Here is a 16,307-nt window from a genome sequence, read left to right as displayed (position 1 = left end):
TTTTGATCCCTGAGCCATGGATTTTATGGTAGCCCAGTGGTACTGAAAGTGGGATAATTTCACCAGAAAATACAGAAAGACATGGGGAGACAAACCTTTAATTATTGATTCAGCTGCAAAAAGATCTCGTTTGTAGGTCACCTAGTGGGAAAATAAAAACAGTTTTAAAACAGTAAACACAGTAACCAAGCTTTTGCCTAAAAACATATTCATACTGTTAATATTTTGTTCTATATATATATAATATTTCTATTTTTATGTGGAAATTGCTGTTTCAGTTGTTCTGAAACAGATTAAAACCAGTGGTACAAAAATGTTGTGCAATACTCCCATCCAAAAAACAACACATAAAAATATATTTTTATATTTTGTATAGAAAATATGGAAATCATTGGCATGTTGGTATAATATATTTCTGTTTTGAATATATATTTTAAATGTATTTGCAATATATTCTTCAGCTGAAAAACATATTTCCCAATATATTACAATATATTTCATTTTCATATGGGTGTTCTGCTGACGACAGTAAAGAGGTAAACAAGGTTGTTCTATGAGCAAATAAATCCTTTGGTAAGTGCTTATTTAGACTGAAATTTTTGCACATAGCTGCTGATTGCTCACAAAAACAAAAGCAATGTTTCACTGTATCACCTATCCTGATCACAGTTCACACCGCTGCCCATAACACAGCTCCACACTACCCTCCTGACCACTGCTCCACACTGCTGTACTGAGCACAGCTCCACACTACCCTCCTGACCACTGCTCCACACTGCTGTCCTGAGCACAGCTCCACACTACCTTCCTGACAACAACAAAATTCTGCACTAATTCTGAATTACTCTGAGTCAGGTATTCAATCCATTTCTAATTTCTTTTGTTTCAGTTGCCACGTGTGTTTGAGTGATTCACTGCTAACTACACACAGAGCAGCAGTTCCTGTCCTCTTTGTGCCCTGCACCACTTGGAAATGGAGCTCACCTTCCACAGTGTAGGGGGGCCCTCGATGAGTTTGGCATTGGTGCCACAATACTGTAGAGCCAGATGGAGGCACTCCGTCCCAAACTCAAAGTCTGCTTCACTACACTGTTGACAGAAACACAATCCACTGAGTTATCCTCACAATGTCACTGCACAGTCGCCACACATGGAACCCTCAAAAATTCTGACATCATAATAAACAGGGAACACTGCTTATCCACTATGTGCAAATACTTGAATAAACTTGGGTTTACTGTGCATACAGCATGGAATCTAAGCAGAATGTGCATAATGCTAACAGACTGTATGAAGAAAAGACACAGTCTACACTTCTCCTCTCCAGATATGCTTAAAAACCAGGGATTGTAATGAACACCAGATTACCTGCACAATTACCTCATACCTAATGGATGGTGCAGATGCTACCTGAGATAATAAGTGAGCAATATTTTATGTGATTTAAAGAGATGGGGTTTTCATTGGGCTTGGTTACTGGAAGGGAAATAAAATGAGAAATCTGAATGGTCCTGGAGTAACTGAACCTTTAGCGCTTCCCTTTTCACAAAGGGGTACATCAGGGACGGGATTGTGTGTCCCCCTATTGTCTGTTCAGCCCCGAGTACCACTAGTCTCAAATACATGTCAGGCCTTCACACAGCAAATGTGCGGCTCTCTCAAACTCTGACACTTTTTTTAAATGTCCTAAAGCGTTCAACTGACAGACACCTTACCCTTTGTGCCTTTAAAGGAAAAAAAGTGGGGGTCATACTAATATAATACCAACTGCTGCACAAAGCCCCCCCATTCCTTTAGCTTCATTTCCAGTTCAATTTTCACACAGATTTCAGTGAAAATGCCTACTTTTTTCCTTCATTTTTAACACTACCTCAACTTCCCTTGTCAGAACACAGAAAGAGCTGTTCTGGTTTTCTGAAAAACAGGGTTTCAAACTAAAATATATCTGCACAAGGAACAAAAATAACTGAAAACAAATTTTGTTCAAATCAGGCAAAGTTAGGTTCAGTCAGCACTACACAGCAATCCCAGAGAGTCAGAGCTGTTAGAACAACAGATGTGCTAAATTACAAAACCACTGAACGTGCGACATATGTCATAAATTAATATTACGTGACATGAAAAAAATGGAAAGTCAGCATTTTCAGCTAGGAACCATCATATTAACCAACTAGTACATACAAGGTCATTTTGTTTTTATTATTCTCTCAAAAATATTCATAAACATTCATGAAACACAACCTCACTTTACAGTTACAGTATTAACATGGTCATTTCTAAAATCACCAAGAATGTTAATTACTTTCTGAAGGAACCTAATCTTTGGAAAAACTGTGACTTTCTTGTTCTGAAGCACAAACATTCAGCACTCTGCCAGACCAGAATTACTGTGCGGTTTATTTTTTCAGCCAGACATAATCAAGCCATCGTGAAAAAGATAGCAACTATTCCACAAAACCTTCAATGTGAAAGCCTGCAGGTTTGAGCACATCTAGTGAACAATGAACAATGGCAGAGCACTGGTGTGGTGTATGAGTGTTATAAAGCCTTTTGTCATCTTAGAGGCACTTCAAGGCAGTAATTATTCTGCACGCATAAATCTTATTCTAACGGCCATTTTCCTGTGCTTTGGGAAACATTTCAAACAGTTATTTGGGAGGAACCATCAAAACCTACTGGACTTGGTTCTGCCAAGGACCAAGGTTAGGGATACCTGTGATGGAACAAACTAATTAAAGTGGTTTCCCGGTTCTCACTGCTAAGAGCCTTCAAGATACCTGCCAATTATAAAATCACAAAATTAAATCTTGCCCCCTATAAGTCAGTTACTCATCTATTTTCTCAGTATATGTACAGTATTCTGCTTCAGTGTTTCACTCATTAATGCAGAGGGGTTTCACAGGACCATTTCAAGTGCCTTCATTAAGCACATAACAGTAATATGGAAACCAGAAGCCCCTCACCTGCACATAAGCCTGGTAGATGATGTCATACATGAAGCCCTGAGGCATCTCACTCGCTCTATATTTGACCCTCTCCAGTGAATGGTCCAGATACCCCTCAGATGTTGTAGCAATCACTGTAGAGACAAGAGGCCTTATAGCTCCAGAGGCCTAGAAAACAGAACAAAACAAAATACTTTCGATGAAGAGTCCTTCATAAGAAATACATACTGTCTACGTAATAATTTCTAAGCGCATAAAGATTCATAAATACTTATGGCAACTGACAGACTGTTATAGTGAGCTATGTCAGCATGGATGTAACAGGAGACATCACCATGACTTTTTTTTAACTTGGTACACATATATCACTGTGGTATCATTTGAGCATATAAGTATGTGGATGAGAATGCAGTCTCATGTAGTACCCTTCATACAAAGTGTTACAAAAAAAATAGCTGAATCACAAATTGGTTCCTGAATTCTGAATTATTCAATATTAACACATTTACACTTGAATATAAAATAAACCATATTTCAAAGCCAGTTTATTTCTGAGTACAGCATGACTTGAAGACTCAGATGCAAACTCAGAATACATAATTTATACCATACATGTAGTAAATACTTTCAAATTTTTCCATTACTACGTGAAATACAGGCTGAATCACAGTTACATTATTACTTTAAATTCTAATCACCTGTCTGGCATTCTGCAGTACTATGTAAATGCTAACTCCAAAATGTTTGTCCATTTAATATCATTGGCTCTGTGAGTTAGACATGGAAAAGGAGCAAATGTTTTGTATGTGTTCCACATGCTGTTAAAATCAATATTAATCTCATAGTCCCCATTGGAGACTCACAACCCAGAATGATCTGGGATAGTTGCATGTTAATTGAATCCAGACAACTGCTGGCTTAAGGAGTCACATATCGAACAAGCAAGAAAATACTAAAAAAAGCCCCCCTGAAAGACCTTCCCCACTGTCAATGAGCCCATTACGCCCTGTAAACTGGCTTAGTTGGTGTCATTTCCCTTATGAGGTATATGGCTATATGGGTTGATAAATGCAATAGTTGGCCCCTTGTACTACTGGCTACCAGTGGCCATCATCACAGTGATCACCACTTAAGTTCAAATGCAGTGCAATTTTCATGGCCAATCTAATAACATAGTGAACTATGAATTACCCCATGACTGTTTATTTTAATTCACTGCATTCACTCCCACTTGTGCCACATAGTAACATAAACAATCATGGGTCATAAACTATGATATGCTCTGTCCCTAAGCAATATTACCACCATGGCACGAAATGTCTGTTATCACAAGAGTTTGTAAATGTTTACGAAGTGCCTGTAAAGGTATTTCACATAATGCATTTTACAAAATGTATTACGGAGTTTTATAACAACCTAATATTTCATTTGTGGTGTGTGCCCTCCACAGATAATTGTGTTGTACTTTTCAGGCACTATCTTTGATTTAATGACATCCTTAATTTCTGAGAGGCTCATTACCATGAGCAACTGCCTGGTGAAATGGGTTCATGCATGTCATGCAGAGCACGCAATACCAAACAATCATTGTTTTTAAAAAAAGAGAGTAGAAATGGTATCATCTACTACAGGTTTCTACAAGTATATCTACATGTATAAGCATGCATACAGATTCAGACATGAGCCTCAAACCATTAATGTCATCTGCAGAATCCTACAGCCACATAATTACACCAGCCTGTATTACCTTTGTAAGAATACAGCTCATATCTGCCTAAATTCTGTAAGGCAATGGCTTAAAAGTCCTTCCAATTGCAGGTAATTATAAGATTTGAATATTTCATGCTCTAAAACAAAGCAAGCAACACTCTTTCAAAAGCCAGTGAGAATGTAATTGTTCCAATGCCACTCTGACTGAAAAAGATAATGTCTGAAGTGTTGACAGAATAGGTAGCACTGCATCCTGATGGATTAAAAAACAGAGGAGCCTACAGGCAACCTGAAAAAAGCTGATCCATCTGCTTCTGTCTGATGCTTTCTGTTTCAAATGCGCTCTGTAATGCAAACGTTTGACTATCGCATTCACCTTGCTGGATCATATAGTTAGCTCCTGCAATCCTGCAATGAAGCATTCAAGCAAGTGCCGTGGTTATGATCAAACCAACAGAGCACAGACCAAAAGCCATCTCAGTTGCACTCATTCTACAGCAAAGAGCATTCAGTCTGCATCACCCCACACTCATCCCCGGGACCAATGCAACTCTAACTCACTTCAGGTTTGCTGTAGTTCACTTTGTTAAACAATCAGAGGTGGGAAACTAGAGATATGTTCTGAAAAAAGACAGCAAGGCAGACACTCACAAAAACACAGCAAATGATGGACCCACCCCTTGTTCTCTAGCAGCGATGGCTATCTTGAGAAGGAAGTCTTCCTCAACAAAGGGTCTGACGGCATCATGGATGATGACCACCTTTGGTTTTGTCAGTGGCGACTCATCTCCCCTTCCCTGGAAGGCTTGAAGTCCCTTGAAAATGGACCTATGTCTTGTTGATCCACCCAGCACTACTGTAACTTTTTTGTGACCAAACTGTTGAACAATGTTCACCATCAGATCAAGGTTATCTTTGGCAACGACAACAACAATGTTTTCAATCCAGGCTACTCTGTAACAGGAGAAAAAGAGGATTACCAATGCATACTTCATGACAAAGTATTAATTCTATCCCTATCAGAAAAAAAAATTACATTTGTTATATTTTCATATTTGTCTCTATTTGGATAAATGTTTTCACGTCATGTACTTTAAGATGCATTGTATGAGTGCATCTGCTCCTGCAGACCTACTTCAGCATATCATGCCTACCTTACTATCAAGGAAAGTATTTCCATATCCAACATAATTTATCATTATGCCTATACAAATGTCATATATGCCTATACAAATGTCTACCTTCACACTTAATTTCTTTTACTCTGCTAAAGTCCGTGCTGTGTAACTCTGTGCCGACTTTATCATAAGAAAACATTTTGCTTGGTTAATTCTCTGAACTGTATAAACATGGTATGCATCCAAAGTTTGTACTAATTTCTCACAAATTGCAGGGTGCAGGACTCCGCCCCAACCAGGTATTTTAACCTGATAACACTTTGTAACTTAAGTGTTCTATAATGAATTATACTTGCAGAATTGTGTATTTTGATGCCCACATTTTCTAGCCAACAACCTGACATTACACCACCTCCACAGAAACAACCTATTCAAAATGGGAGTGAAAACATTCCACAACTCATACAAAATTGTCTAGCTAGCAAGCAAGCTAATTAACTACAGCTAGCTACGTACAGTAAGTATTGTCACTCCTCACGTTACCTAGCCTGCTAACCAGAGTGCGCGGCTGTACATTTTACAGGAGAATACGTAGCTAGCTTGCCTAGCCTAATGCAGTATATTCGAGTCATAGGATGACTCGAGGGGATGACAGACCTGTCGCTTTACAAACGGTAGGGTTTAAGACTTAAGAAAGAAGCTTTAAAAAGCTGCATCGCTAGACTGTTGCTACAAGAAGTGACACATACCTGACGTTAGATACAGCTAACGTAGCTAACTTAACTTCAAATCACAGCAATACTCATTAGTCAATAAACTGTGAAGCAAAACATTTTTTATCGCTCAGTTACCTCTCAAAAGCTTGAATAGTGTAGCTTATCAATGGTCTGTTAAGGAACTTGCAAAACTGTTTGGGGGTTAATAGTCCTGTTCTCTCCCCAGATCCGCCGGCAGGTAATACCACAGCGACCGTGAAATCAATGCTGCCACGTTCCGGAAGCCCTTCGTTCGAGCCGGTCTCACATGTCACGAAACCCGCTGGATGAAGAGGCCTGTCTATGTTGTCTCCTTTACGTTCCATTTTCAGATATATCGGTTAAATTGGTGTCTTACTTAAACTTGCGGGAGGCACAGCTGATTAGAATTAATGCCTCGTATCGATCTAATATATGGTTCATAGTCCTAGCCGAACTAAAAGATAAGCTGACAGTGGCAGTATCTTCGCTTTACTGTACAACAACCACTCGTGTCGGCTTCTCTGTCGGTTAATAAGCTTGCGCCAAGGAGCTAACTAGCTAGCTAAGCTGCTAATCAGAATTTATTGATAAATGTAAAGTCTATTGTTTAACATGTTTAACAAGCCCTCGTAGTGTGATAAGAGATTTTTGCTAATAGTGTCATGTTCTCACATGCATAGTAGGTAGCCGGCCGGTATTTTCTCTGTGATGTCTGTTTACAGAAGAGCATTTCCAGTATCACCGTTTTGCTGTGTTGACTGTTGGACTAATCTCCCACGAACATCAAAATTACAGCATGAAAATAGTTTAATTTATCATTGTTACTCATCACTGGCAATATAAGGAAAATGATTCAGGCAACTCTCTGCATAGTTGTAAGGTACAATTACCACGTGCCTGAGAAATTTCATAGTTATTTCCAAATCAAGGGTATAATTTTTAATTATTTATTGTGCTTGTTATTACACGGAGAGCTTGTAAATAATGCAGTTTTAACAATTGAATGTTAATTATATATTTTTGTCAAATTACTTGCCTTAAAATCGGATCAAATCTTTGACTCCCCAACTAATGACTTTCCACTTTTTGTATTTGGGCGTGTTAACACATTTGATGCCCGGTGGCAACTATGATGCAGCTGCAGATTTCTCAGTTTGTACTGGAATCATAGCAATATATAAATAAAGTGTGGTCCAAGCTTGTGAATACATATTTTTATTATTAATTATTAATATTAATTTATGAAATCTATACACTTTTGAAATGTACCCATCTTTACAATATAAAGATTATTTCTACTTAAAATAAATGTTGCTCTCCTAAAGCCTACAAGTATAGGTATATGTCAACATGTTAGCCTGAATATTAAATTTTATTCAGTATTAAATTGTCTGTATTGAATGTAGCATTTTGGCACGTTTCAGGTAATCTATGTCACAGTTAGGGCTGGGTGGCTTGCACATACAGCTGTACCGGAACTCTATACTTTCAACCGTCTGCATGGCTCATAAATCTGTAAAATGTAGACAAGGATACATCTGTCCCCAGGCCACAGTTTTAACCCAGTGAATCAGGAACGTCTTTAGTGTGTTTTCCTGTGCTGCCATCCTCACCCCCTGCTTCCGAAATGGTGTGCAATGTGCTGTTGCTTTTATTGTCTCTGTAACTGATAAATGTTAAAAAAAAAAACAAAGAAAACATTTCCCTTAGGGATGTGACACTTATACTTTAGAATCCCCATTAAACATCGTAATTTATAAGGTATGCGTTTGAAGATCACGGTATTTGGAGCATTTAGAAGAAGCATGCGCATGTTCTTTCTAGTTGAATATATTAAGGATTTTTTCCCCCTTTGGGAATTTTGCCACTTTGTTTCCATTTTAAAAGACACTGTAATCTTCTCTTTTGAACAAAATCTTTTAACGGTGCAAATTAAGGGTATTACCTCCTGTACTTTGTAGCAGATACTTCCTGGGGCATATCAGAGACTACACAGAACAGCCCAATAAAAAAAAAGAGGTGAATGAAGTCATCTTGTGTGTAAACTGTGTGGACTACTCTGATAGGGGAGCATGCAATACATTTAGTCTTTGACTAAATGTGATACTTTTTTACATTTAAAAATTGTCAGAAGTCAAATTAACAATATTATGCAATCACCACAAAACCAGAATATTTCCTTAAATGCATTAAAAATGTTTAGGACAGAGAGCCCTAATGGTTACATTGATTGTCCCCTTTTACTTGCATTTCTCTTTGTTTAGTGTTTACACCTGTTTTGTTGACTTATGAAGTTCCTGTCTATTAGTTATAACAAAGCTGTTTTCGGTGTTGGCAATATACTACTTTATGTGATTGCACAATGGGAAGAAAGTATAACATGCAACAAAAATCCACAATTAAATATCACTATTTATTATTTTCTGGAAAGACATAATGTATGTTGTGAATATAAACAACACCAGTGGATATTACAAATAAATCTTACAAACTATACCTCAGTATTTGTACTGGTGCTTAGATACAATTAATCAAATATAAAAAGGATATAAATGTATTGACTGTCACAGTACAAAATCTATATTACATCATATACAATATTTTAAGCTGAGAAGTTTTAAATCACTGATGTCCAGTGGCAAATAATGGAGTCTGAGAATTTAGTTTTATTTGACAGTTATCCTTAATTTGATATAATTGCTTTTCACAATCAACAAGCATACCAGTTTAAATAACAATTACGCATTAGCATTTGATTACCTATTACTGAATTATCATCTGTGGTGGTGCTACTTAACTGGTTTCAAGATAAAACTCATGTAAACTATGTAAACCACCATCTCTGTTATAATTCAATATAGTTTATGTGAAGTACACAATGGTACAACATTAAACCAAATTGAGTTAAAAAGAATAGCTGTTGGGTGACTTACTTAAATTTTCAAACTTGCTTTTTGTGAAAAATACTCAAAAACTGCTTCAGGATATTTGCCAGTTAAGAGTAAAAATTTTCTTTCCTGCTCACTGGCCACCACTAGTTTATACAAAAATGTAAACATACTGTGGAAAGTAACTAGTTATAATATATATTTACATATATTTACAATTACAATGTGTGATGTGTTTGTTGAATGCCATATGAAGGGTCTTTTGATATGCAATATCTACTGTTATTTCTGTTATGGTCATTAATGTCAATATTATTTGCATGCAATGAAAAGGTTTTAATATTTATACACATATTTTAAATAATGTTGAAATATTTGGAAAAGCAAGGAAGGTCATAAGGTTGGTCCACACCACATTGTTATTCAGTGTCACTTTACAGAATTCTTTAACCACATTAGGGGATAGTAGTGGAAATAATACAGTCACTGTATGGCCTTGGCTCCGATACCATACACACATGGTCTTTGGGTGATCCATAGATACTGTGGCAAACCAGTCCAAATGAGAGATAATCCTGGACCACGGCCATGGTCAGAGTCTTTAGTTTCTGGGCTCTGATTCATGCCAGTTCTCCCTGTGCTTGCTCTTTCCATGCCTCCTCTTGGCCTTGGGTTTGCGAAGGAGCTGGGTCCGGGATGGCTCCTGAAACTTGTGGCTGGACTCGTTATGCTGTCTAGAGTACCTCTTGCATTTGCAGGAGGTGACCACAGTAATTTTGTAAGTTCTCGTGCTGCCGTCCTGGCATTGCAGCTGGATCCGCTGGGTGCGTGTCTTGTCATTCACGCAGCGCCAGTCCTGGGCATTCCGCCGACTCCAGAATTTTCTCCCATAGCCTCCACCAATCCAGTTGGGCAGCATTTGAGCCGGGAGGCACTCACCAGCGCACACTAATTCCTTGATTGGGTTTATGCTGGTGCACTGGCCGTCTGAGATGTACTTGGTGGACCGTAGTTCTCTGCATCCCACCTGAGCACGTTCTGTGACAGGGAGAACAAATAAGCATACACACGTTTAAAATAAATGTTTTATTCTCTCTAACATTACTGGAGGAATACACATGAATTTAATTGGCTGCGCTTATTAGGTTTTCCTTTCACTTGTGGGAAAAATATGTAACATACTCACCCTCTGTATATAATATGTAATACAGATATTTTGTCTAGTATACAGACACCTTAATTCTTCTAGTCAGTTGCTCCATTCATAGAGGTTATTCTAACTGAAAGTATGAATCCATACATAGCATGTCAATGCAGAGGGTTTTCTTGTAGGATTATCAAAGACCATGTGGTGACACCATGGACAATCTTCTGCTTTGGGCTACATCTACACACACTGTAACCCAACTCTCGCCTCATTCACACTGTTGCATACACCTCATAGACAATGTACCCCCTTCTCAATAACAGCGCCTGATGAATGAAGAGAAGAGGCCTTTGCGGCTCCAGGTAAAGGTTCAAAACAAACATCTCCATAATCGGAGACTTCCTGTGCAGCTGAGGGCTGCGCACCTCCATTCACTTGCACAGACACACCTTCTCCTGTCAAGGATTATCTGTGTTTCTCTCATGTCTCCCGCACGCCTGGGCGTCTGCCAGGAGAATATGTAATGTGGATCATTTCGCCAAATTTTAATTCATCTCATTTAAGTGAAGGCATCTGATACTGTCTCCAGAGTGCATTAGCATGGCCAGTTGGAACCAACCCAGGCTAACAGTACAATGAAAAGATAACTGAATAAGATAGTTTCCAGTGTGGTTAACGGACCCTTTTAACGAATTGCTGAGAAATTAACTGCAAACTTATCTTTTGGGAGCATCTGTATGGCATATGTGAAATTACGTTATGGGATAACCGCAGACCTTGCACAAATCTTGGAAACCATACACGCTACGTGTATTAAATAAACATAGTCAATCATGGGAAATTTGCGGATTTCTCCCAACCAGACCCAAACAATCATATCTCGACAGTGAAAAATGTCCTCATTTTTTTCCCAATACGTGAATACAATGTTTCATTAACGAAAAATATATTTTTCCTCTAGCTATATATTGCAATGCCGTTTGAATAATCCTGTGCATCTAAACATTTATTAACGTTAAGCCTATTTATTAAGGTTGGCTACAAGTGTTGTAGCTAAGGCAAGGGATGCCGAGACTTCGCGACCTGACGAGAGGCTGTCAAAACTGATGAGGAGAAATCAGTCAAACTGAGTGAAATTACATATTAACATGCAAAGTCCCGTAAATATTACAATATAAAACAAATCAACTCACCAGTTCTCTCGGATGCAGTGTTACCAACGCCTCTTCCACCGTTTCTTGCTCGATTTAAAGATATATTACTCGGAGTCTCTTGTACCGGATTAACCACGTGTGTGTACAATATCTCCGTAGCATCATTCTTAAATGTCTGACAACTCTTTAACAGAATGCATAACAAAAATAAAAAGTGGCACGATTCGCAAGTGTTCGGATGCATGACTGCTTCTGGGGGTAAGAAAATGAGAGGATCCTGTGTCAGTGAAGTGATGCTTAGCGTCAGATCTCTGTGGCAGAGGTACTACGATACCTCTCTCTGGTACTTTTATATACCGCCTCTTGTTTTGGCAGCTGCCTCATGTGCGGACCGTGGAAAGTTTCAAATTAAACATAGGCGTAACCATATACGCGTCACCACGCCCCGTGTCCTGTGCACCGAAGACCAAATGCAGCTCGCTACATAAATGCGGTGACCTACAAATTACATATTTTTTTCGTTGTGTGTGCTTGTAATACGTCGGTCGGTTGTGGCATAAATAGCAATACTAACGCACTTTCAAATATCATGAGAGTTTGCGATTTAAAAACGCAGACATTAATCTTCTATGCTACTGCATACTCATTACAGTTACTAATCTCGTTTGCCTATCTTATATTTACGCACAGATATTAAAAACACATACATACACTGATCCAGAGCATGAATAACTGTACGTATTGACATAATTAAAAGGAGGCCTAGATTTAGAGATGAAAATTGTTCAACACATGTTGTCAGTTGTGCTCAAGTGACAGGTTGTATATTTTCTTGTGTACAGTAAGTCACCTGGAAATATCAGAAAAGATCATTATTTTGAAAGTGGAAACGAAGCCATCTTTAACCGTCTCATCCTGTGGCATTTCTGCCAATTTATGTTGAATCGATGAATCGTATGTACTGTCTGAAGACTGTGTCCTAAGAGGAAATTAAACTCCGACAGAGAGAGTCCTGTTAAGATAAATCCTTAACAAATTTGACAGAAATCTGAAACTGAAATCTGAGGTGACATGCCGGATCATTTATTACTCTTAGCATTTATAAAATGTAATGCAAATATTCCATTGAACCTATATCGCAATAATATTCTCACAGAATGTCAAAGATTCTATAAATCCCTTAATACTGTCTTTTCTCTTACTTTTAACCAGTAACTGTTTTCTTTCAAGTTTCACATCTGTACTCAAACTTAACAACAAATTTACCTAGTTACTACATAGTACTGTATGTTTGGCATTGGTCTGATTCTTACTTAGTGTGCCTGTGTCTCATATTGATTTATGACAAGGCATTGATTTCACATGAATGAATATGACATGCAAGGCAATATAGCAATTGCACTCAAGTACATTGATTTCGGAGGTAAATCTGATGAGGACCTTTCATTGTTTCATCAAGCTGGCAGACAGTATAGAGTCAATATCTGATTAAGAATTGAGTCATGTGATCAAAGAAATCTATTTCACAAGAACACACATAATGTCAAGTGATAAAAAAAACTTGAATTAAGTAGCAGAGCTAGGGGCCCAAGCAATGTTTGAGACCATGTCTGGGGGAGGGGTGAGGAGAAAGCTGTGCATTTTGGCGATCAGGGGAGTTTCTGGAAGCTAAGCAATAATTCAGTTCTTGTCAGCATTAACTGTATCATCATGTTCCTTCATATTAACATATTAAGATCTGCTAATGAACTCAAAAAACTGATACTTGTGAGTAGGTCATCATATGACTCATCATATACTTGTGATACTTGGCCATCCCCAAAGCCTTCATCTTTCATTTATCTCTTGAATATACTGTGTACACTGAGACTGTGACCAGGAACAAATGGGACAGATAAAACTGAATTATACCCTTGCTGTACACAGAATTATAAAGAACATTTTCAACTTTTATGATACCACAACTATGAATTGTTCCTAATTAAAAGATATACCAGTGCCTTTGAAATTTTGGCATCTCACTTCATGTCTTCATACATTGTCACCTTGTAAATATATTAATGTTACAAAAAGCTTTTTGTTATATGTAATCCTTGACTCTCATGAAAGTGAATCTGCTTGAAACTGGGTACCACATTCAGAACCCTGTTCTCATTTTTGATAAAAAAGAGGTTTCATGACTCATTTACCTCACTTCCCTAAAAAAGAAAGAGAGAGAAAACTGCTGGAATTCCCTTGGGACTGATGGAAAACAAAGATGGGAAGGCTTTTTTATTCAGAAACGTCTGGTTGGCGGGTTTAAGAAAGGGGAATATCAGAGCAGTACATATGATACGGTGCAGTTTTATTTTTTTTTACATCTCAAAAAGCAGAAAGCCGAGATAACCCTTTTTATGCGCTCAGTGACCACAATGGCTGTGACATATAGGCCTAGAGAGAGTGAGATAATAGAGGGAGAGAGATAAAGAAGGCATGAGTTATTAATATATTGACAAGCAACATGACAGAAGCGTGTTCATTACCAGGTAAGGACCCCATGTGGAAATAACAGGTGTGGCCAAGGGACCCGTGCAGGACAAAAAGCGTGTAGCAAGAACAAAGCCATGAAAAAAGGTCATAGGTATGTAGAATTAAATTTGAATCCCCAAGGGAGAGTACTTCAAGAATGAGTCACAATCCATTTATTTTTCATTAAGATTTGATTTTTTCTGTCACTGTTTTTGAGAGGTCCATTGAGATTTCAGCATTTCTCATGTTTAATGATTTTAATTACCTGAGTAGTACAATGAGATAGTGAATTTATCAATCTTTTAACAGATGTATCATTTGTTTGCTTTGAATACTTCACATTATTCAAAGCTTTTCAGAGTTTCACAAACATTTTCCTGATAATATTTGTGGCAGTAGAGCCAGTTTTAGATCCAAGTAAATAACTCCCATAATTGTTATTGGGATGTCTGTGTCCAAATGCTCAATATTGTCATCTTTGCGTTCATTATACGTGGTGTTTATGCGAGCTTGATTTCATGTACATGTATTTGATTTATGCACTTCGTGTATGAAGGTAAACTGTTTAGGCAACACTATTATAATGGGTTTCTACTTCGATTATTTTGCTTATTAAAACATTATGAAACAATGTGACAAATATATGGATATTGCAATTATTATGGTCACCATAGCAACAACCGATAAATTCGTTTTCAGCAAAATTCTCAACTTTGAAAGAGAAAGTCTGCCCTCTAGCGGTAAGATACTCTTGCGACTTCCAAATATTTCCCTTTATCTCGAAAAACCTTTGCACGCGTACAGTGGCTTCGGAAAGTATTCAGACCCCTTCATTTTTGCACACTTTGTATTTAGGATTAAATTTATTCTTTTGGCCGTCAGTCTACACACAATAACATTAGAAATGTTTGCTAATTAGGTAATTGCTAATTAAAAACCAAAAACTGAAATCTCATCTACGTAAGTATTTAGACTCTTTATTCAGTACTTTGGAGAAACACTTTTGGCAACAATCATAGCTTTGAGCCCTCTTGGGTAATTCTCAATAAGCTTTGCACGCCTGGATTTGTGCAGTTTCCCCCATTCTTTCTGGCAGATCCTCTCAAGCTCCGTTAGACTCAATGGGGAACGTCTGTGAATAGCCATCCTCAGGCCTCTTGACAGATGTTCGATGGGGTTGAAGTCTGGACTTTGGCTGGGCCACCCAAGGACATTCAGAGACTTCTCTCCTAGTCACTCCAGGATTGTCTTGGCTGTATGCTTCAGATTGTTGTTGTGCTGAAAGGTGAACCTTTGCCCCAGTCTGAGGCTGTGTGCAACCTGGGGCAGGTTTTCTTCAAGGAACTCTCTATATTTGGCTGCATTCATCCTTCCCTCAATTCTGCCCAGTCTCCCTGTCCCTGTCACTGACAAGCAGCCCCATAGCATGATGCTGCCACCTCCATGCTTCACTGTAGGGATGATACTAGCTAGGTGATGAGCGCTACCTGGTTTTTGCCAGACGTAGTGCTTGGAGTTCAACCCAAAGAATTCATTTTTTGTCTCATCAGACCAGAGAATGTTTTTCCTCATGTGCTCAGAGTATTTTAAATGCCGTTTGGCAAACTGCAGACTGTCATATGCCTTTGAGTCAAGAGTGGCTTCTGTCTAGTCTAGCCACTCTACCATAAAGGCCTAATTAACAGAGTGCTTCTGAGATGGCTGTCCTTCTTCTAGGTTCTCTCACCTCCACAGAGGACTTCTGAAGCTCTGTTTGAGTGGCCATTGGGTTCTTGATCACTTTCCTGACCAAGGCTCTTCTTGTTTGGTTAACGAGCTTGGCCGGACAGCCAACTGTAGGGAGAGTCCTGTCCTAGTGGTTCCAAACGTCTTCCACTTCACAATGATGGAGTCCACTGTGCTCCTGGGAACATTCAAAGCTTTAGAAATGGAATTATACCCTTGTACAGATCTGCGCCTTGACACAATTTGATTGTGGAGGTCTATGGAGAGTTCCCTAGACTTCATGACTAGGTTTTTGGTCTGACATGCACTTGTGGGACCTTATATACACAGGTGTGTGCCTTTCTAAATCATGTCCAGTCAATTCAATTTGCCACA

At 38.4% G+C, this 16,307-nt stretch overlaps 2 protein-coding genes across 2 annotated transcripts in view; both read right to left on the bottom strand.

The window, feature by feature from the left end:
- crppa (CDP-L-ribitol pyrophosphorylase A) overlaps positions 1-7,445 on the bottom strand; it is a 34,753-nt gene extending 27,308 nt beyond the window's left edge. The window contains exons 1-5 of the mRNA XM_036539500.1: positions 6,625-7,445; positions 5,333-5,609; positions 2,964-3,113; positions 985-1,089; positions 96-141 (exon numbers count right to left, since the gene is read on the bottom strand). Coding sequence (XP_036395393.1) covers positions 96-141; positions 985-1,089; positions 2,964-3,113; positions 5,333-5,609; positions 6,625-6,854 — 808 coding nt within the window. The 5' untranslated portion in view covers positions 6,855-7,445. The remainder of the gene's footprint in view (positions 1-95; positions 142-984; positions 1,090-2,963; positions 3,114-5,332; positions 5,610-6,624) is intronic.
- A 2,488-nt stretch (positions 7,446-9,933) lies between these two features.
- sostdc1a (sclerostin domain containing 1a) lies at positions 9,934-11,943 on the bottom strand. The gene is made up of 2 exons (XM_036539793.1): positions 11,739-11,943; positions 9,934-10,436 (listed from the first exon to the last, which is right to left on the bottom strand). Exons 1-2 carry the CDS (start codon positions 11,941-11,943, stop codon positions 10,000-10,002), a joined length of 642 nt encoding a protein of 213 aa, XP_036395686.1. The 3' UTR covers positions 9,934-9,999.
- Positions 11,944-16,307: the final 4,364 nt, after the last annotated feature.

This window comes from Megalops cyprinoides, chromosome 10, assembly GCF_013368585.1.
Source record: "Megalops cyprinoides isolate fMegCyp1 chromosome 10, fMegCyp1.pri, whole genome shotgun sequence".
Lineage (NCBI taxonomy): Eukaryota > Metazoa > Chordata > Actinopteri > Elopiformes > Megalopidae > Megalops > Megalops cyprinoides.
The sequence above is the reverse complement of the archived record's forward strand: the minus strand, read 5'-3'. Positions and strand labels throughout refer to the sequence as shown.

What these genes read in the sequence shown, in the direction of transcription:
- sostdc1a (XM_036539793.1), bottom strand. Translation starts at nt 11,943, where the DNA reads ATGCATCCGAACACTTGCGAATCGTGCCACTTTTTATTTTTGTTATGC. An exon ending in CACTGCATCCGAGAGAACTG is followed by an intron (nt 10,437 to 11,738) that starts GTGAGTTGATTT and finishes TCCCTGTCACAG; the next exon opens with AACGTGCTCAGGTGGGATGC.